Raw genomic sequence first — 24,024 nt, 5'->3', positions numbered from 1 at the left:
ATTTTTTTAAATTTTTTTTTCTTTTTTTTCAACGTTTATTTATTTTTGGGGGACAGAGAGAGACAGAGCATGAACGGGGGAGGGGCAGAGAGAGGGAGCCATAGAATCGGAAACAGGCTCCAGGCTCTGAGCCATCAGCCCAGAGCCTGACGCGGGGCTCGAACTCACAGACCGCGAGATCGTGACCTGGCTGAAGTCGGACGCTTAACCGACTGCGCCACCCAGGCGCCCCAACGAATGACCTGCTTTTTATAGCTACAAATTTGTTTTTTATGGACATTCTATATAAAACTTTTTTTTAATTTTTTTAATGTTTATTTATTTTTGAGACAGAGAGAGACAGAGCTTGAATGGGGGAGGGTCAGAGAGAGAGGGAGACACAGAATCTGAAACAGGCTCCAGGCTCCGAGTTGTCAGCACAGAGCCCGACGCGGGGCTCGAACTCACGGACTGCGAGATCATGACCTGAGCCGAAGTTGGACACCCAACCGACTGAGCCACCCAGGCGCCCCTGGATATTCTATATAAAAGGAATCCTATAGTATATAGTCTTTTGCACTGGGTTTCCTTTACTTTGCATAATGGTATATATAAGTATTTTGCTCTTTTTAACTTTTTTTCTACTGTATGGATATTCAACACTGTTTCTCTACTAGTTGATGGACACTTGGCTATGTCCAATTTTGAACTATTATGACTAACACTATAATTAATATACTTGTAGGAGTCTTGTGTGGACATAGGTTTTCATTTCTGTTGGATATATACCTAGAAGTAGAATTGCTAGATTGTATGGTAAACTTATATTTAACTTTTTAAGAAATGACCAAACTGTTTTCTAAAATGGTGTACCATTTTACATTCCCACCAGCAGTGTACTAGGGTTCTAGTTGTAGAGTCCCTTTTTTTTTTTTTTAATTAAAATCTTGTGAAGGGGCACCTGTGTGTGGCTCAGACAGTTAAGCATCTGACTTCGGCTCAGGTCATTATCTTGTGGTTGGTGAGTTCGAGCTCTGCATTGGGTTTGTGCTGACAGCTCAGAACCTGGAGACTGCTTCAGATTTTGTGTCTCCCTCTTTCTACCCCTCCCTGCTTGTCTCTCTCTCTGCCTCAAAAATAAAAATTAAATATTAAAAAAATTAAAATAATTCTTATGAATGTGTTGTGGTTTTAATCTGCATTTCTCTAATAATTAGTAATGTTGGGCATTTTTATGTGCTTCTTAGCCATCTATAGATCTTTGGTTGAAATGTCATTTCAGTTTTGTACATTTTTAAAAATTGCGTTGCTTGTTTTCTTATTGAGTTGTAAGACAAAATGGGTTTTCTCTTCCAAGCAAACATATTTTGTTATACAAAATTCAACTGGATTAAGTAAAGTTGAAAGGACAAGATGTTTCTCAAAACTCTCCTCTCAAAGGAGTTAGTATACATGCTTTTGTACTTTTTTCAATTAAAAAATACTAGGGGTTCTGCAAAATTCAGCTTTGGCTGTAAAACTTTACTAAACTGCTATTAGGTACTGGCTTCAAGAAGGCCAAAGATCTGAAAGACACTCAGCATTCAGGCCCCTCTGAACCCATGCAGGATCAGTGATTCTGGGCATGGATTAACAATAGAAAATAAACTGTGTATTAATGGCAATAATTCAAACAAGGTTGCCATTTTGATTTACTGTTAATTCCTAGGTTAAAATTCTTGATGTAACTGAGACTGGAACATTTCTTTGTATGCCTGATATGTTCAAATTCTCTTGATTAATTGAAGTACAAATGTTCATCACTGTAAGAGTAACATACCACAGATAATTAAAGATGGGGGTGAAAGCTGCTAACATTTTGATTTAAAAATAAAAATTGTGGGGGATACCTGGGTGGCTCAGTTGATCAAGTGTCCAACTCTTGGTTTTGGCTCAGGTCATGATTTCAGATTGTGAGATCGAGCCCCACATCAGGCTCTGTGCCGACAGCACGGAGCCTGCTTGGGATTCTCTCTCCATGGCTCCCCAGTTTGTATGAGTACGCTCTCTCTCAAATAAATAAACTTTTTAATTAAAAAAAATTTTAAAAAAATTTAATGTTTATTTATTTTTGACAGAGAGAGAGAGAAACAGAGCACGAGCAGGGGAGGGGCAGAGAGAGAGGGAGACACAGAATCCGAAGCAGGCTCCAGCCTCTGAGCTGTCAGCACAGAGCCTGACGCGGGGTTCAAACTCACAGACCGTGAGATCATGATCTGAGCCGAAGTCGAAGTCGGACGCTCAACCGACTGAGCCACCCAGGCGCCCCTTAATTAAAAAATGTTTAAAGGTTGGGGCACCTGAGTGGCTCAGTCGGTAACAGTCCAACTTTGGCTCAGGTCACGATCTCACGGTCTGTGGGTTCGAGCCCCGCGTCGGGCTCTGTGCTGACGGCTCAGAGCCTGGATCCATCCTGCTTTGGATTCTGTGTCTCCTCTCTCTGTCCCTCCCCTGCTCATGCTCTGTCTCTCTCTGTCTCTCAATAATAAATAAACATTAAAAAAATTTTTCCTAAATAAAATTTTTAAAGGTTAAATAGGAAAATATATTAAAAATTAATGTTAATATTAAAAGAATTAACTCTACAGAGAGCACTATAACTTTTGTGAATCAACAAATGTTTATAAATATTTAAATACTACAAGGCAGAATAAGAGAGATTAAGTCATGTTATAAGCTTTGTAGGACTGTTTGGAAAACTATCACTCATACTAAACAAAGTAATCTTTAAAAGCTAGATTTTTAGTTTTTAAATTCCATTTGGGCCATGAATTTTTCTCAAAAAACTCTATTTTGCCCACATTGGAAGGAAAAAAAATTATAAAATCATATACAAAAACTTCTAGGATAATTCCATGTTTGGTCCAAAGAAAATACAGAAGAGAAAAATACTCAAGAAAAAGGAAGTATTCCAAAATGCTTTTCTCTTCCAGTGATCACAGATGAAAGTGGGAGAATAAGAGTGTCACATACAATGGTGATGAGGGTGATGAAGGAGCAGCCCAGTTGTATAGAGTTCTTAATAAAGTATTGATCCCACACAGTAATATTAAACTTAGAAGACTTAACTTACAGGGAGCCTGGGTGGCTCAATCTGTTGAGTGTCCAACTCTTGGTTTTGGCTCAGGTCATGATCTCGTGGTTTTGTGAATTCAAGCCCCACATTGGGCTCTGGGCTAACAGCCCGGGGCCTGCTTGGGATTCTCCCTCTCCCTCTGTCTCTGCCCCTCCCCCACTCATACTGTCTCTGTCTCTCTCAAAGTAAATGAATAAACCTAAAAGAAAAAACTTTACAAACATTAAAAAAATTAAACTATAGTAATTTTTAGGTAAAATTTTAATATGTACATAGGCCAGAAATTTCATCCTGTATTGGCAATATTTGGCAAACACTGAAGAATGTTGTATTACTATTGATGATAATAAACAGTAGTAGCTCACATTTCTGGAATACTTCCTATGTGTCTCTTCCTGTAGAAGGATGCTATATACATTAACTCTCCTAGTCTCTCAAAACAACCCACTCAGAGGAGTACTATTATTATTTCCATCTTACAAATGAGGAATCCAAACTAAAAGGATGCAACCTGTTTCAAGTCTAATGTCTAGAAATGTTTAGAGTAAGTAACTTCATCAAGGGCATTTTATAAATTACATATAATATATACTGCTATAATTGCTATTTGTGAAAAACGTAGAACACATCTTTGTAGGTATACGTACATATACATATATTCACATGGGCATTGAATTCCTTAAGCTATTATCACTGGAAGTTGAATTATTCAGTCAAAGAATATGCACATTTAAATTTTTTATACATGCTGCCAAATGGGTCTCCAGAAAGAGGTACATGAATTCATATTCCTGCCAACAGTCTATAAGAACTCCTATTTCTTTTTCTACCCTTCCCCCACTTGCTCTCTCTCTCAAAATAAGTAAACTTAAAAAAACCTTAGATTTTTTACAGTATTTTTATGTTTTCAGTGTTTAGAAGTAGACAGTATTCAGAATTAAATTGCAATTTTGATGAGAAATGGAGATCTCTACATTTTTCTCCCCAAATTATTATATACCCCATCATTTATCAAATAATCTATCCTATTTCTATTTCAAAAAATGTATTTTTTATGTTCTAAATTCTTGACATCTGGGTTTATTTCTAGACCATCTTTATTTGCAAATACTAAACGGATTTAATTACTGTAGTTTATTTATTTTATTTTATTTATTTATTTTGAGAAAGAGTGAGAGCAGAGGAGGGGCAGAGAGAGAGGGAGACAGAGGATCCCAAGGGGGCTCTGGGCTGACAGCAGCGAGCCTGGTGTGGGGCTCCAACTCACAAACTGTGAGATCATGACTTGAACCAAAGTCGGACATTCAACTGACTGAACCACCCAACTGCCCCTAATTACTATAGTTTGAGCAAGGTTTCTAATCAGGCGTGCTCCCAGAACTTTGAGCAGAATAATTCTCCATTGTAGAGGACTATTCCATAAAATGCAGTGCTCTTGGCATCCTCATAAATGACAGTAGAACCCCCCCCCATCCTGTGGACCAGGGGACACTGAGCAATGTGTGGAGACATCTGTGGCTGTCACCACAAGTTTGTGGGAGAGAGAGCTCCTGGCATCAAGTGGGTAGAGACCAGAGATGCTGTTAAACATCTCACAATGTGGAAAACAGCCTCCTTCCCCACCCAACAAAGGATTATCTGGTCAAAATGGCAAGAGTGCCAAGGTTGAGAAAAGCTGATTTAGACAAGCAAAAACACTCTCACTCATTTCTGAAAGTTCCAGATTCAGTTTGAAAACTACCAATTTAGAATATATTCAGATATGAGGGACACTTTCCAAAACTGTGTAGTGTTTCATTTCCAAGTCAATTTTCAATCAAATCCTCATATTTAAAAAAAAAAGGAGGGGCTATATATATTTAGGAATTGGATTCAAATTATCTTAAAGACTAATTTAAAAATAATTGAAATCTTTAATATACTTCCTCTTCCAATCTGGAAAGGAACATGTCTCTAATTTTCCCCTGAATCTTCTTTAATAAAATTCCAGTTTTCTTTAAAAAAAGAAACTATAGAGGTTGTCAACCTGTGGTCAATGAATTCTTAAATGGGCTTCAGGACTTTCACTAAACAGGCAAAATGATGCCTACTCAAAATGAGGTAGGGGTGTGTGCATGTGTGTGTGTGTGTGTGTGTGTGTGTGTGTGTGTATAGGTATGTGTGTGAGGGTGTGTGCACAGGTGACAATGGTTTTGTGTATCCACATACATTTTTTTTGGGGGGGGGAGAGTAGTTTTAGAGTTTTTGTCACAGTGCCAAAGAGTAAATGACAAACTTATGGATCATTGCCATGAGTTTCACATTTCTAATTGTATTATTCCTAGATATTTTCTAGTTTTTCTGTTATCACTATTAGAATATTTTTACAAAGGGGTGCCTGGGTAGCTCAGTGCATTAAGCATCTAATTCCAGCTCAGGTCATGACCTCGTGGTCTGTGAGTTCGAGCCCCGCATAGGGCTCTGTGCTGACAGCTCAGAGCCTGGAGCCTGCTTCGGATTCTGTGTCTCCCTCTCTCTCTGCCCCTCCCCCTCTCATGCTCGCTCTCTCTCTCTCTCTCTCTCTCAAAAATAAGTAAACATTAAAAAAAGGGGGGAGAGAAAATTTTTATATTTTTAAATAGATGAAACTGATTAGCCAATATTTTCATATGTGCAACTCATATATAGCCTTACTTACTGTTGCCAAAAAGTTTTTTAAGGTTTTGAGTTTTTAAGATTGACTACTATACCATCTGTGAATAATAATTTATTCTCTAAATTTTTTTTTTTTTTTTTTTTTTGCACGGGGCAGAGGAGGTGAGATTTAAAGCACTGCTAGATTTGAGGACAGTAACATATCCTTGTCTTCTTCCAAATTTAGATGCAGATTTCAATTTTTGGTAAAAGGAAGGAGGGTTTGGGGCAGGTTCCCCAACCAAATCCATGGGAACACATGCAGAGTATCTACAAAATCTTTTTTTTTTTTAATTTTTTTTTTCAACGTTTATTTATTTTTGGGACAGAGAGAGACACAGCATGAACGGGGGAGGGGCAGAGAGAGAGGGAGACACAGAATCGGAAACAGGCTCCAGGCTCTGAGCCATCAGCCCAGAGCCCGACGCGGGGCTCGAACTCCTGGACCGCGAGATCGTGACCTGGCTGAAGCCGGACGCTTAACCGACTGCGCCACCCAGGCGCCCCTACAAAATCTTTTTTAAAATTAGAATATATATGTGTGTATATTTTATATATGGATGTAAAGAATTTCTGAATAACTATGGGAGTGACTGCTAATGAGTAGGAATATTGTGGGGGATGGGTGATTAAAATGTTCTAACCGTTCTAAAACGACAGTAGTGATGGTTGAAGAACTCTGTAAATATGTTAAAAGCCATTGAACTACATGCCTTAAGTAGATGAGTTATATAGTAATGTGGATTATATCTCAATGAAGCTCTATTTTCTTTTCTTTTTTTTTTTCTTTTCTGATTTTATTTAAGAAATCTCTATACCCAACCTGTGGCTCATACTCATGATCCCAAGGTCAAGAGTTGCATGCTCCTTCAACTGAGCCAGCCAGGTGCCCTAAAGCTGTAATTTTCTAAAAAGGCATCCCCTTGGGGCGCCTGGGTGGCGCAGTCAGTTAAGCGTCCGACTTCAGCCAGGTCACGATCTCACGGTCCGTGGGTTCGAGCCCCGTGTCGGGCTCTGGGCTGATGGCTCAGAGCCTGGAGCCTGTTTCCGATTCTGTGTCTCCCTCTCTCTCTGCCCCCCCGCCATTCATGCTCTGTCTCTCTCTGTCCCAAAAATAAATAAATGTTGAAAAAAAAAAATTTAAAAAGGCATCCCCTCTAAACATTAAAAAAATTTTTTTTTAATGTTTATTTATTTCTGAGAGAGAGAGAGAGAGAGAGAGAGAGAGAGAGAGAGAGTCAGAGTATGAACTGGGGAGGGGCAGAGAGAGAGAGGGAGACACGGAATCCGAAACAGGCTCCAGACTCTGAGCTGTCAGCACAGAGCCCAATGCGGGGCTTGAACTCACGAATCATGAGATCATGACCTGAGCCGAAGTTGGACGCTTAACTGACTGAGCCACCCAGGCGCCCCTGGCATCCCCTCTAAACTTTAACCAAAATAAATTCTTTTTACCAAATATTATATTAGAACATATAATTTTATGAGGGTGGGGAAGGAATCAGAGCAAAAGAAAAAAAAATTGAGAGGGAAAAACAAAGCACCTAAGGAGAGTATGCTATTCTGAAATTAAAGTATAAAAAAAAAGGCTTTAAGAGGCCTTCAGCATGCAGTTCCATTCATCTCTGCTATACCATTTAAAAGCCAAGTGTCAGAGAAGTCAATTATATTCTGAGTTTCTAGAACCTAATATACATCAAGAAACATGTCTATTGTATGATTCTCATTGCTTCTCTATGATCATGCTCTTATGGGTTACAAAAAGTCATTCCAAAACCTTCTGCTCCTTGATGTTTAAAAATGTAGTTTAAATAATGAATACCAACAGGTTAGAAAGACCGGATATAAAAGCGTTTAATGTCTGGGATCAAAAGTGGGACTTTTTCGAGATAGTGGCTTCTCTCTGTGGGGATCACTCCTTTTAGATAAGGTGAGGGGTGGCATATTGGCAAAGAGAAAGCAAGTTGCTCTGGACAGAAGGCTCTGAAACTAGATGGATGGCACAGCTCAGTAGAAAGGCTATCTCTAAAGCACTATGAGCGGACCTGGATTTTCATTACACCCTCAACATCACTAACCAAGTTACACACCCTCTGTCATTAATTTGTCCCAAATATGGAGTTCTATAATGTGCCAGGCCCAAACAGAGAGGATCACTCGACTCATGGAACTTGAAGGGAAAGACAAACTAATAATCACATAAATAATCACATTTCGTTGTGTTATAAAAAAAAAACAACAAGAATATATATTAGAATGAGGAATGAGGCAAGGTTTTCCAAAGAAGGTGAGATTAAGCTGAAATCAGCCCAAAGACAAGATATCCTTTTAGAGCTCTTCTGCAAATCAAAAGAGAAAGCATTTAAAGAATTGGGGAAATGTATGACACATAGTAGGTACTCAATAAATTGTGACTACAACTATATAGCCACTAAAATTGTGGCAATAAAAATGCAAAGGAAGCTACAAATGTGGGAGAAATTGGTAATGAAGATTAATTGAGGAAGAGAGACCACAAACAGAAGTGAAGCTTCAGTCTGGAGTAAGGGCTTTATGAAAAATTGAGAATATAAGGAAAAAGGTCAGCCTTCAGGAAGAAAACACATTTTGTTTTGCACAAAAGATTTATAATGCTAGAAGAAAAAAAGACATCATATCTTTCTGGCAGCCAACTGAAAACATGTCAGGATGTGAAAGAGGATGGCTAAAAATGAAGATTTGAAAGTCACCACGTGATAGTCAACTGAGTGACACTTCATGCCCTCAGTGATCTTAAACCTTTGTCAATACAATCTAGTTTTTCATTTAGATATTAAAGACAATTACCATAAAGTTAAGTCAAAGTTCTCTACATTGGCAACTTCCCTTGGATAAATCCTGTAGGTGTGATAATGGTAGTTTTCAATAGCTAAGCATTTATGTGGATACTGTTTCTTAATTCATAATTGTTTCATAATCCTTAATTAAAATTTCAGCACTTTTTGGGGTGCCTGGGTGGCTCAGTTGGTTAAGCGTCCGACTTCGACTCAGGTCATGATGTCATGGTTCATGAATTCGAGCCCCATGTCGGGCTCTGTGCTGACAGCTCAGAGCCTGGAGCCTCCTTCGGATTCTGTGTCTCCCTCTCTCTCTGCCCCTCCCCTGCTTGTGCTCTGTCTCTGTCTCTCTCAAAAATAAACATTAAAAAAATATAATTAAAAAAATTTTTCAGCACTTTTCATTCAATGGATGGTTAGAAGCCTTCCTATAATTAGATACCAGAATGTCATGAATTATGCTCAACTATGCAAGATAAAGGATCTATAATATAAAGAGCTATTATGTACCATACTATCTATATTAGTTGTCACATCTAATTCTCACAACAATCTGTACAGTATTTTATCAAGTATTCTTTTTCTTCTTAACAATTTTATGTTGTTAAGTTCAATGGTTACTTCCATGATTCTAACCTCCATAAACTCTCAGCATCATTCCATATTTGGCTACTGAAGTTCAGGGACAGAGGCCTTCTTGAAACATATTCTTCTCTTAAAGTGCCTAACTCTACAATCTCCCGGAAATGCTAGTGTGCTAGGATGCACCTTTGCTGGCTCGTGAGGCCCATGCTGGGTTAGCTTCCTGTTGTTGTCTATACATCAGTCCTAAGTAAACTCACCAGCTCCCATGACTTAAAATACTACCTAGATCAATAGTTTTCAGAATATGGTCCCTGGATGAGGAGTATCAGCATCACTTGGGAATGCAAATTATCAAGTCCTCACAGATGTAAGGAATCAGAAATTGGGAGGGGGCCCAGCAGCTAGTGCTTTTAACAGGCTCTTTAGATGCTTCTGATACACTCTGAAGTTTGAAAGCCAGACTTCTAGATTAGTGTTTTCCATACTACAGGTTGCAACTTATTAAACCGTCAAGAAATAAACTGAGTTGCAAACAGCATTTTAAAAAATGAAATAGAGGGGTGCCTAGGTGGCTCAGTAGGTTAAGTGACAGACACTTGATTATGGCTCAGGTCATGATCTCACGGTTCCTGAGTTTGAGTCTCACATCAGGCTCTGGGCTGACAGTACAGACCCTGCTTAGGATTCTCTCTCTCTCTCCCTCTTTATCCGCCCCTCCCCTGCTCATGCTCCCTCTCTCTCTCCAAATAGATAAACTTAAAAAAAAGAAAAATAATAAAGTTCTTCATATGTTATAAAGGTAAGTACTATTTTGTAAAACTTTTATTTCAATTATATATGCATGTAAGTGTGTGTGTGTGTGTGTGTGTGTGTGCGCAGACATCTATACCTGATTGTTAAGTAATCCATAGGTTACCATGGATCACAGTCTGATTAAAACTCAGATCTATAGGATTATATGAGCTCTTTGTATGTCTGGCTCCTTCTTGTCACTTTGGTCTTATCTTGGCCGTTGTTTCCTATTCTACTTAATGTTGACTCCTGCAAAGCATTTATTCTCACTACTTTGTTTTATTTTAGTTATTCAGACTATTTATCAATATTTAATCTATCTCATTGTTTATAATCTTTCTCTCCTACTAGAATATAAGCTAATGAGAGAGATCTTGTTCTCTCTGTCATGTTCCCAACACCTAGAACAATCTCTGGCCACCTATAATATCCACTCAAAAATGAAGTTTATAAAGAAGTAATTACCAAAGATCACCTAAGTTAGATTGTCACTGCACTTTAAAATCCTATGTGTCTCATGTCTGTGACCTAATACAATCACCACTTCCTAGTGGGCCTAAGGCTTGGATTCCAGCCATCCACTTCATAGTCCTGGACCATGGGAAAGTCAGAAAATCATACTTTCACAACTGTTAAAAAGAAATGGTTAGATTTGGGACAGTAAGAATCTGATAAAACAGTGAACCAATCTACTTTTAGTTTTGGATGGATGAGCAGAGTAGTCATTTAATAAGAGTTAAGGAACAAAGAAAAAAGCCATGGGATCTACTTCACAAAGAAATATAGGAAGCTAGAGGCTTTAGGCTCACCTACATTTAAAATGTGAACCATCTAATACCCCATATGGTTCAAACCCTTCTGAAGAAAGGGAAAGTATGCTGGGAAAATAAAATTAGGGAGCAAAACAAATGGAAAATCATATTCACAGCGTAAATATATTTGCTGGAGAATCTGTGAAATGTTACAGTCGGATGACTTAAGAATTAGAAGTTTTTTCTGCATTCAGTGTAAAATGGCGTTTCCTGAACCCCACTAATATGTGAATGTGTTTGTGCACATGTATGAAAATACATGTATGCCAACTTGGAACTTTGGGGAGGGTGCTACTGTCTTATGGCATCAAAGCCATATTTACTGGATAATCTTAAGCACTTTGTACCTACTTCTGCTATACTAAATGAGATTTAAGTAACAGGAAGTACAGATGATAATACAGGCTCTGGAATCAGAGTCTGGGTTCAAATTCCATTTCCACTACTTACTAGCTGTGTAACTTTGGAACACATTCCTTAATTTTTTCTGAGCCTCAGTTTCTTTATTTGTATAATTAGAGACCTCACAGGTTAGTTGTTGGACATTAACTGAGTTAATAGATAAAAGGCCTGACGTATGGACACCAGAGTGTTTACTTGATACCACATCCTTCTACTAAGCTCTTTAAATGCTTTTCTCCTCAGGTTATAACTGCGCTGTGAGGAAGGTTATCATAAGACATCCCTTCACTTATAGATGAGCAAGTGTGAGCCATGAAGGAGTTAATTCACTTGTCCCTGAATTCACAAATAGAACTAGGATTAGAACATTGTCTTTATCACATGCCTAAACCAGATTTCCTAACTATGCAAATATGGGCATTCTAGCATCCTGGAAATTATGAATAACCAACAAGTATCTCCACTCTGCTGCAGCTGTCCTAACACCTATATCAGAACAAGGGATTATGGTACACATGTGCATACACATATCAATCATATCCATCAGTGTAACTCTCCAGAAGAGGTTGAGAAACACTACAGCACACTTGTCATATTTTGTTCCAATGCCTTTGTACACTCCCTTCCAAGTTGGTGACCCCAATAAAACTATATATTTCATAACAGACTCAATACCATTAGTAAAAAGCAGTTGGCTTTTAACAAAGATTTGTGGAATAAATGAAGAAAATGCTGCACGAGAAAGGGCTCTTTAAAACCACAAAGTGCAAATCAAGTTTTTATAAAGCCAACTAAATGATTATAAACACATCTATTTATATTTTAATTCACATACTTATTACAGTATTTGGGAAAATACCATTATAAAATCAACTTAACAATAATTATTAGTAAGAGCTATAATACTTGTTGAAATTTCACTGTTTGACAAGCCAAAGGCTTTATCACCTTATTTTAATCTTCACCCCTAACCCTGGGAAGTAAGAACCATGATTTTTATACAAGAGGGCATGCTGAAGGTCATACACTAAGAAGTCCTGCAGTCAGAATTTTAACTCTTTCGATTTCTCTATCAAACTCCTTTTTTAAATCGTGGAAGGAACAATGTTATTTTTAAAAGAACATATATAAATACGTATTTCACAAACCATAAAATTCACCCATTTAAATACATAATCCTGTGGGTTTTACTAAATTCACAAAATGTGCAACCATCATCACAATCTAATTTTAGGGTATTTTCATCACCCTCCCCAAAAGGAAATTCCATGTACAATAGCAATCAGATCTAACTGTATATACTTTACATGCATAAAAGAAATGCAAATTCTTTTAAATAAAGCCTCCATTAAATACATGTATGAATGTATATTTGATACAGCTAATGCAAAGAAAATCATGAAAGGAATTCTAAAGGAGAATATGACTCCAGCCTTCTGTAATTTTGCATTAGCAACATCACCATCGGTTTGAATACAGAAAGTCATCAAGAGCTGGCATCCACATCCAACTCTGCTTATTGTGGGTCAAAGTTCAAGTTAAAGGACTTCTTAGCATTTTTCCGTTCATAACCAAATAGTAACAGTAGGAGGAAATGTAGATAAAATACTGTATAACCCGTTGCCTTTGACATTCACTCTACTATTAGTATTAAAGGAGGGAAGTTTAGTAAATTAAGTGAAAAATTAAGGAGATGTAAATTTTCTTTTTCAGCATGATATGCTAATACACATTTTCTAAGAACCCACAGAATGGCATTGATAATTGACAACCATCATGAAAGCACAATTTAATAAATTCTGCATTCACTGCAAAGAATGAAAAGGAACTCACTGTCGGTAAAGGCATATTCTTCATTTTCGTCACTGTCATCAGACGGAGCTTTATAAGGAGGTGGAAGTTTCATTGGAGGTGGAGCGGTTCCTGGTCTCTGAAAATGCAAAATTTGAGAGAAAGGTTAATTGCCTTTGCACAGTCCTCTTCCTCAATGACAAACAGGATAAGAAGATAATCTAAATATTTTGACTGTATCCAATTTCAGTCACATAAGGGCTGTGAAACAAATACAATTTGTCTTCTTATATTTATGTTATTATGTAAGTGACCCTGTGATATAAACATACTACTATAGAAAAATAGGAATTCAAAAGCAACATTTAAGACGGTTAACCTGCCCAGAAGAATACATTCCTTTCCCCAGTGAGAATGCCAATTATATATATTTTATTTACACTGTTATTAACCAAATAATTCAAATGAAAGACATTTCAAAATCAATGTAAAAACTATCCACTATATTAATTCTATAACTATTTAAACTGTTTACTCAATTGCAGAAGACACAGATCTCATTCTTATATAGTTGAAATGAAATACCAAGATTTTCTAACTGTAAAAATATTCATCTGTAATTTGCAGATAGTCAACATACACATTTTAAGGTTTTAAAAAACAAATCTTTATGATGAATATTTTTTTGTATTTCTGTAGATGTATTCTTTAAATTTAGCCACCAAATGATACAGCACATAAATATCTGCCTGAGACTTAAAGTAGAACAAAACTCTATGGTCAGATTACCTTCACAGAATGTAGACATTTTCTTGAACGCTGGGAAAAATAAAACATGCTAAAGTTTACGGAGAGATCCAAGCTGCTAAAAAGAATAGGAGCTGATAGATCCAAGCACTCCACAAATATCAAAATAACTGGATTAAGATTTGTTTGCTACAGGGTTTCAATAGAGTACATTCAATTATGCTTTATATGACAAAACCACTAATGGCAGGATACAATCCAGTAAATGTCCATTACAGAAAGCAGGCCTGTAATAAATTCCTCCAAAGCAGAAAACATTACCTGAGATCCACAAAGAAAAACACACACCCAAATTTATTTAAGATTAAGCAACAAAAGAATACAGAAGTGTGATCATGCTACGTCTTTATTCTTGCTTGAAAAAACTTAAAAGTGGGTTAACTGAAGAGTCAAGAAGGTGCATGTATTCCTTTCAGTAAACCTTTTCCTTTGAACCAGATCATTCCAGGTCAAAGACAATACTTGGGTCAAGGACAGACAGCTTTTAATATTAAGAGATAAGAACTCTTTAATGGCATTTAAAAAACACATTTAAGAGGAAACTGTTACACCACTGATTTTATTAAAATTAACTTCTACCAACACTTTTTAAATTTATTTTTTAAATTTACATCCAAGTTAGTTAGCATATAGTGCAACAATGATTTCAGGAGTAGATTCCTTAATGCCCCCTTACCATTTAGCACCCCCTGTCCCCCCCCCCCCCCCCCGCCGTCCCACAACTCCTCCACCAACATTCTGTTTGTTCTCCATATTTAAGAGTCTCTTATGTTTTGTCCACCCTCCCTGTTTTTATATTATTTTTGCTTCCCTTCCCTTATGTTCACCTGTTTTATATCTAAAAGTCCTCATATGAGTGAAGTCCTATGATATTTGTCTTTCTCTGACTAATTTCGCTTGGCATAATACCCTCTAGTTCCATCCATGTAGTACCAACACTCTTAGAATATAGGATAAGCATGTCCTGGTCACCCTGTCGTTTGATTGTGGGTTGCCAGATACCTGGGGCATATTTCTACTGCTCATAAGGGAAGGTTGTAGGGAGGGCCAGGCTCTCTTGGTGGCAATGAAGGATGGAGCAAGGGACATACAAGGAGGCCAGGTGAATATAATCTTCATGAAAGCAGAGAATAGTAGTGTGGTATCCTTAGTTTCAAGAACAGTGCCTGGTATAAAGCAGGCCTCCCAACACTATAGTCTGAATGAGCAAATAACTGCTTGCCAGTCATGCTGCTTAGGTCTAACATATTAACTTCTAGAAAAATGACAGTAATGGAAAAGGTTCTTGTCCAATAGCATTGCATAGTAATTTTGTCTGGTAGAGATGCAAATTATTTTAGTCCTATAAAAAGGATAACTCCAAAGGTTATAGCTTTATTGCCCTGTCAAGATGTTAACCAGTTTTGTATCTAAATTTGAATCTTACTCATGCATTCTCTGAACAACTAATAAATACTTCACTCTCTCCAATTCTCTCAGAACCAGGCTATCTTGGTGGTTCCCTCCTTAATGAGGTAAGTAAATAACTGGCCCCTGTACATATTACATAATTTCATAGGTCACTTGGACTGTGAATTATTTCCCATTAGCAGGAGTAGTAAATGGAGTTTGGGTTTTACAGTCTGACAATTTAGTGGTATTTGAGGACTCATTATATATTGGTTCTACGGGGATCCATTCTCTAGGTTGAGAGACAATTGAAAATAGGTTGTTAGTCCTTATTTCCCTGTTGGTGTTTTTGTACAATAACAGGTCTTGAGTCCACTGGAAAGAATAGCTTTCTGACATGAAGACCAGTGGGTATGTACATTTCTATCTACAGTTGTCCTATGGCTCAAGCTATAGGGTAGAGGCCGAAAAAGCTCTGTGTATCTGAAAGTGAGAAAAGCCCCTACCTCTCATTGTGAGAAATATTTTCCTACCTTCAGAGGGTGCTAATAAATTAGAAAAAAAAAAAAATCTCTTTCTGATTAGTTTATAGAGACTAATAAGCATTATTTAAATCTAATATTCCCAGTTTTCCAGAAAATAGTAAAACTAACCTCACATGACCTTAGATGTGTCAGTCTTTTAACTGAAAACCAAAGACCTTTCCATAGAAACCACGAACTCAGAGGCATTTTAATATAACAATTCAGATTCACAAAATCAAAGGGATTTGGTGAATTTAGAAACAGCTATACTTTCTCCCTAATATCCTTGATCTTACTGATGTGGAGTATAAAGCAAAATAAGACTATAAAAACATTTACACCAATGTTGCATGATCCCCACATGTCTACATGCCACGTATGCATACATATAATATATAAAAGAATATCACAAATATTTACACATCGCAGAGTATTGTCAGCCAATTCTAAGACCTAGCACAATGTGGATTATAGTGATAGAAAACTGTATCACCTGTTACTGTTAAGAATAATCAAAGAGCACATCTTGTAACACTCTAAGTGCCACCAGGAGGGTCACAAAAGATCATTCTGATCTTTGCAAAAACCTTCATGAGGTTCTCCTTAGCCCCAGACTCGAGCAAGTCCAGATTTCTCACTTGAAATAGATGTGAGTCTTAACATCAACCTTATGAAGGAATAATTTACATACAATAAAATGTACTCATGGGGTGCCTGGGTAGCTCAGTTGGTTAAGCTTTCGATTTTGGGTCAGGTCATGATCTTGCGGTCCCTAAATTCAAGCCCTGTGTTGGGCTCTGTGCTGATAGCTCAGAGCCTGGAGCCTGCTTCAGATTCTGTCTCCCTCTCTCTTTGCCCCTCCCCCAGCTCATACTCTGTCTCATTCTCTCTCAAAAATAAATAAATGTTAAAAAAATTTTTTTTAATGTACTCAGTTTACGTACTTACTTGGTATAGATACATTTTTATAAGTTTAACATGACTGTATTTTTTTTAATGTTTATTTACTTTTGAGAGGGCCAGAGAGAATGAGAGAGAGAGAGAGAGAGAGAGAGAGAGCAAGAGCAGGGGAAGGGCAGAGAGAGAGGGAGACACAGAATCTGAAGCAGACTCCAGGCTCTGAGCTATCAGCACAGAGCCCGACACGGGGCTCAAACCCACAAACCATGAGATCATGACCTGAGTTGAAGTCAGACACTCAACTGACTAAGCCTCCCAGACGCCCCTAACATGACTGTATTTTTAAGGACTATTATGTTTGGTTGGACACAATATTTGCATTTGGGTAGTACATAAAAAGAAAATAAAGAGAATAGGAGACCACTTCTCTGTGAAAGAACATCTCCTACTTGTATTAGCGTCCATGACTCCTTTAGAAAAAGAGTATATGAAGTAACACTGAAGCAAATTTTAGAAGGAAAATGCCAAGGAGTTACAAGCATATAGTGAGTATTAGTATGTCTATGAATCCTGATGGTCTGTCATTTCACACTCCGTGATGAAAAGCAGCCAAATTTAGATTTCTAGCCTACACCTTTCCTAGTATTTGGTTTCAGGTGACATTTATTGTCTCTTTTAAGGTTGTAATTCTAGAGAATAAGCACTGCTTTTGTATTGAGGAAACAATGCATAAAAGGAACTTTATTTTACCTTATTTTATGAGAGAGTGTGAGGAGGGGAAGAGGGAGGGAGGGAGGGAGAGGGGGAGGTAGAGAATTTCAAGCAGGTTCCACTCTTAGCATGGAGCCCAACGCAGGCCTCAATCCATGGCTTAAGGACCATGACCTGAGCGGAAACCAAGAGTCAGATGCTCAAACGACTAAGCCACCCAGATGCCCCTAAAAGGAATTACTTCTAATGATGACAATTTTAAAGAAGATTTTTATTTTATTTTATTTTATTTTATTTTATTTTATTTTATTTTATTTTATTTATTTTATTTTATATTTTATTTTTATTATATGAAATTTATTGTCAAATTAGTTTCCATACAACACCCAGTGCTCATACCAAAAGATGCCCTCTTCAATGCCCATCACCTACCTAAAGGAGATTTTTAAAGAGATAATATAATTTGTAATCATCTGACCTCGCAACTTTGGGAAGTCTGTCTGCCTGTGCTCCCATAGTATCCCAGGCATGCTTTTTTCATCGTAATTGTACTTTTGGTTATTTCACTATGTGTCACATTCATCTGTGCACCTCTTGGAGTAAAGGTGCTTTGTTATTTTAGAATGTAGTATAGTGCTTAGCATGTAAACTATAATTTCAGATAAGAGACATGGTAAGGTACATCCTGTAACCACTGAAACATCATCCCGTAAGGGAGATGCTGATACTGATCTGACTTCTCTCACTGCAATGTTAACTCAGTGGTTAGTCATTCTCTGAACCAAAGAACTCAGGTGGACAGAACTTCACTGACTTTTGGTACTACCAAGCTCTAACTGGATTTTTTTTTTTTTCTGAATGCAAATACCCTGGCTTTCTTTGAGACTCAATTTAGTTTAATGGAACAGGCCAAAGTTGGTAAGAATCATATATTTATCTTCCTCTTTCCTAGGATCTTATGTGGAATTATCCTGAATCACCTAACTACCTGTTCCCCAAACCAATTAAGTCAGTAACCAGTTTCATATGTGTGTGGTTATTATCTGTGTCCCCACAGACTAATCCCTTCCCTGCTTCCTTTATGATTTCATCTCCCTGGACTGCTCTGCACAGTAGTAATGGGCCACACTATGGGTTTCCAGCAGACATTTGAGAAATGCTCAGATCTTGGAATCAAGATACAAATTGACAAAATTCCAACAACAGAATAGACTAAATATTCTGAGAAAACCACCTTAACCACACAAAGATGACAGATAAAATTTCAAAAATGTGTTTTTGCAACATATGACTGAAGCTAGAAATGACCATAAATCCCAAATCAGAAGGTCAAGTGGTGCACAAGAAGGTGGCACTTGCCCAGAGGGCATGTGCCAATTCTTGGTGATGTAAAGCCAGAGATTTTTTATTTTGTTTTTATTCATTCAACAAGTATGTATGTACTCTGTGTCTGTTAGGCACCAGGCAGTGTTTTGGGCAATGGGATAGGGCAATATTGAGATAGATGAGCTCCCTGTCTTCATGGAGTTTCTTTTCCAGCCCCTTTCCAATGTCACATTTTGTGGGTCTTCATGTCTTGTCCCCAAATTGCTTTAGGTGGCAGTCACTAAACTCTATATTGTTTGCCTTGCCCCAGCTAGAATGTAAGCTCCCAGAAGGGCAGGGACTTTTTGTGTGTCTTTAAAAACTTTACCGCGATACACTGACATAAAAAACTACACACATTTTAAAGTGTGCAATTTGAATTCATCATCACAATCATGATAATGAATATAACCATCAATCCCAAAAGTTTCTCCATGCTTTGTCTTAATCCCTCCTTCTGGCCCCTTTCCCTGGTGCCCCATTCTCATGATCTCCTTTTTGTCAGCATTGGTTTTATATTCTAGACATTTAATCCCTTCAAATGAAGGCTATTACTTGCAAAAGGCTGAGAAAGATTTCTGCAAGTAATGACCTAGATTCCTCCACATAATATTTCTAGAAGCAATAACTATGGTCTTCCAGAATCTACATATTATCTGTGTCTACCAAAAGGTGCCAAAATCAAACTAGAATCCTGACCACACAGCATATGCTGATAACCTGACTATAATCTATGTGATTAAAATCTGAATTCAAAGAAGGTAACCAACCAGGTTAAAACAATTCTATAATTTGGTAAGGGAACTATGCTACTTTTTCTTATCCTTTTCAAGAACCCTTCCCCCCCAAATCCTTAAGGAGCCTTGAATGATCCCTGCATACATGTCTATAAATAAATGTTCAAACTCAGTTATAGCTTTTTTTTTTTTAAACAGGGTGAAACCTGCAATGAGTGAAGTTAAAGACAAATTGAACCAACAAACCAAAATCTTGACTACAGAAGATAGTTGGGATATTTCCTGACCTTGGCCTTAAGTTGATGTAGAAGGAAAAAAAAAAAAAAAGAAAAAGAAAAGAAAATAGGAAAACAGTGTTCCCTGAGAATTTCTTACAAGCCCAGACTCACTCAGGCTAGAGACCTGAATTTATTCTGTGTGTGGCTGAAAAATTTTAAAGCCAAAAACCAGGCAAATACAAAAAGAGAGCTGGACCAGACTCAGTGATATTACATGAAATAGATGTTATAGCATTACTATATAATGCCACATAGAGTAAAGATATAAAAATTTAAAATATGTACACATCTAATAAATGAACTTTAAAAGATATTAAATAAAAACCATATAAGGGGCGCCTGGGTGGCTCAGTCGGTTGAGTGTCTGACTTCAGCTCAGGTCACGATCTCACAGTTTGTGAGTTCGAGCCCCGTGTTGGGCTCTGTACTGACAGCTCAGAGCCTGGAGTCTGCTTCAGATTCTGTGTCTCCCTCTCTCTCTGCCCCTCAATTGCTTGCTTGCTTGCTCTTTCCCTCTCTCTCTCTCAAAAATAAATAAAACATTAAAACATTTTTTTTTAAAAATAAAAACTTAAAAAACATACAACAAATAGACTAATTTTACTATCAAATGAGAGATTGTTAGATTGCCCTGACCCCCTTCCAAAATACATCAGTAAGTACAACAAATATCTGAGTAACTTAACTAACTACTTTGCCCTAGTGACTTTGTATATAAACCTATACCCAATAACTATTAATGCTAGGGGTGCCTGGTTGGCTCAGTCACTGCAGCACGTACTCTTGATCTTGGGGTTATGAGTTTGAGCCCCACTATGGGTGTAGAGAATACTTAAAAATAAAATCTTAAATTCTTTTATCCTATTCTTTTATGTTTATTTATTCATTTTGTGAGAGAGAGAAAGTGAGCACACCCATGAGGAGGGAAGGGGCAGAGAGAGAGAGAGGGAGAGAATCCCAAGCAGGCTCTAGGCTTTCAGCACAGAGCCCAATGCAGGGCTCGATCTCCCCAACTGTGAGATTATGAACTGAGCTGAAATCAAGAGCCGGACACTTAACTTAGCCACCCAGGCACCCCTTATCCTATTATTTTAATCACAAATACACATTTATAATAAACAGAAAATGTGATAGGCCATAAGAAGTCTCAGCTAATGCAAAAGAGTATTACATAGGAGCACCTGGGTGTCTGACTCTTGATTTTGACTCAGGTCATGATCTCAGGATTCCACAGTTCGAGCCCTACCATCAGGCTCCGCGCTTAGAGCCTGCTTGGGACTCTCTCTCTCACTCAATCTCTCTCTCTCTCTCTCTGCTCCTACCCTGCTTGCACTCTCTTTCTCTCTCTCTTTCACTTTCTCTCTCTCTCTCTCAGAAATACACTTTTTTTTTTTTGAAAGAGAGAGATAAAAAAAGGAACACAGCTGCTTCCATTAAAAAAAAAGAGTATTGGGGTGCCTGGGTGGCTCAGTCGCTTAAGCGTCCGGCTTCAGCTCAGGTCACGATCTCACAGTCCATGAGTTCGAGCCCCAAGTCGGGCTCTGTGCTGACAGCTTGGAGCCTGGAGCCTGCTTCAGATTCTGTGTCTCCTTCCCTCTCTGCCCCTCCCCTGCTCATGCTCTGTCTCTCTCAATCTCAAAAATAAATAAAAACATTAAAAAAAAATTTTTTAAAGAGTATTATATAAACCACAACCTCTGATTATAACTGAAATCCATGAGAAAATAAAAGGTTTTTAAAAATAGTCATATGGAAATTTAAAAATACATTTCTAAGTAAGTTTGGGTAAAAAAGACATGAGATGGGGACTTAAAAAAACAACAACAAACCTAAGTACTGAACACCAGAAATTCAACCTAAAATCTCGGAATGTAAAGAGGGACTTGTCTTAAATGATTATTAAAAAAAAATGGCTAAAAATTAATAACCTCTATAACTCTCTAAAGATTACAGTGGGGAGTGGGGGGAGTAGAAGAATAAAAGCAAACAAAGTAAAGGAGTATAAAGGTGAGAACAAAATTAAGCAGAATAAAGATAAACAGAGATGACTAACGCAGTTCAAAAATTAGTACTTTAAATAGAGGAATTATAGGTGTGCCTGGGTGGCTCAGTCGATTAGGCGTCTGACTCTTGATTTCAGCTCAGGTCACAATCTCAGTATTTGTGAGATTGAGCCCCACGTTGGGCTGTGTGCTACCTGTGTGACCTGCTTGGGATTCTCTCTCTCTGCCCTTCCCCTGCTTGTGCTCTCTATGTCAAATAAATAAACTTCAAAATACATACAAATATGCATACATACATACACACCTACATAAAGGAATTATACATTTGAAACAAAGGTAATGTCAACTATTACCTCAATAAAAATTTTTTAAGATAAATTAAATGAAAATTATCTTCAAAATTAATTAAGAAAGAAGTAAAAAATTAAACTATATTCACAATGAAAAAGAACTATGGGTAGAACATATATAATTCAAGCTAAGAGAATACATAAACAACTTTATACCAAAAAATGTAAAAATTAAGTGATATCAGTATTTCCAAAAAAGAGCCAGTAACCCAAACTGACTCTAGAATAGAAAATGTGAATAGTTCCATAACTATTAAAGAACTGAATCAATATTTTAGATTTTCTCACATAGAAAACACAGGCCCAGAGGCACCTGGGTGGCTCAGCTGTTTAAGCGTCTGACTTTGGCTCAAGTCATGATCTCACAGCTCATGGTTTTGAGCCCCACATTGGACTCTGTGCTGACAGCTCAGAGCCTGGAGCCTGCTTCAGATTCTGTGCCTCCCTCTCTATCACTCTATGTCTCTCTCTCTCAAAAATAAGTAAAACATTTTAAAAATTTAAAAAAAAGAAAGAAAACACAGGCCCAAACTGGCTTTACAGGCTAGTGTGACCAAAGATTTAAGGAAAGAATAATTACCATTTTACACAGAGAAATGAAAAAGAAGAAACACGCCTACCATCCATTTTGGTAGTCTCATCTATTCAAAAGCAGATAGGATAGTACATAAATCCCTAGCCAATCTCATTCCTAACCACAGATGCAAAAATCCTAAAAGAAATAATGCCAGAAAAATTAATGTGCGAAAAAGATCATGACCAGATTAAGTTTAATTCAAGAATTCAAGATTGGTTCAACATTAAAAAAAACTATTGATGTAAGTTACCACATTAAGGGATTCAAGGAGAAAAATACATTATATATACACAAATATTTCAGTGAATGCAGATAATACATGTGATGAAATTCAATGCCAATGCCATTCGTGACAAAAAATTCTTAGCAAAATAAGAATGAAAGGGGATACTTCCTTAACCTGAAGGATTATTACAAAAACTTACAGAACACATCATATTCAATGGTGAAATATTAAAAACAATTTCTTAAGAAAATTTTAAGGTTTATTTATTTTTGAGAGAGAGAGGGAGAGAGTGCGAATGGCAGGGGGGCAGAGGCAGGGAGACACAGAATCCAAAGTAGGCTCCAGACTCTGAGCTGTCGGCACAGAGCCTGACATGGGGCTTGAACCCACAAATCATAAGATCATGACCTGAGCCAAAGTCAGACACTTATCCAACTGAGCCACCCAGGCACTTTTATTAAAAGCAATTTCTTAAATATCAGGAGGAAACACAACAAAAATGTTAGCTATCATTACTTCTTTAGTAAACACAATGGAAGTTTCAGCAGATAGAACAAGAAAAAGATTGGAACAAAGGGGAAAAGAAAACTGCCTTTATCCACAGTGATTATTATTACCTATACAGAAAATCCAGAAATAAAAATTTACATAGTATTAGAATTTGAGATTCACATTCTTAAAATTACTTTATGTACATTTATGGAGGACATAAAGACACTAGAAAGCTCTACATACAATATTTAAAGTTTATCCTTAGGTGGTGGGTTATGGGAGATTTTATTTTTTTGTTTCACCCTTTTGGTTTTCCCAATGTTCTACACTGGATTATTTTATTTTATAAAAGAATAACAGTATAATGTTATAAGATGTCGAATAAATATGTAAAAATCAATTTTATGTCCAAACAAAAATCAATTTTATGTCTATACACTAGCAACAAACAGAAAATGCAATTTAAAATATTTGAAAGCAATACAAAAAACAAAAACAAAAAAAATAAAGGCAATACAAAATCTAAGGGTATCTAAGAATAAATCAACTGAAAGATTTATAATACCTTTCTGAACAAAATTATAAAAATTCAAGGAAATAAAAGAATATACAGGAAGATATACCATGTTAATGATTAATAAGACTAGATATCATAAAGATATAACTTCTTTACAAATTAATCTACCAATATGACACAGTT

The 24,024-nt window shown here is 37.1% G+C and overlaps 1 protein-coding gene across 1 annotated transcript in view; it reads right to left on the bottom strand.

Annotated features, from left to right (window-relative positions):
* Positions 1-24,024, bottom strand: part of PATJ (PATJ crumbs cell polarity complex component) — a 368,834-nt gene that overhangs the window by 191,336 nt on the left and 153,474 nt on the right. Inside the window, 1 exon segment of the mRNA XM_043575139.1 lies at positions 13,008-13,104. Coding sequence (XP_043431074.1) covers positions 13,008-13,104 — 97 coding nt within the window.

This window comes from Prionailurus bengalensis, chromosome C1 (genome assembly GCF_016509475.1).
Source record: "Prionailurus bengalensis isolate Pbe53 chromosome C1, Fcat_Pben_1.1_paternal_pri, whole genome shotgun sequence".
Classification (NCBI taxonomy): Eukaryota; Metazoa; Chordata; class Mammalia; order Carnivora; family Felidae; genus Prionailurus; species Prionailurus bengalensis.
The sequence above is the reverse complement of the archived record's forward strand: the minus strand, read 5'-3'. Positions and strand labels throughout refer to the sequence as shown.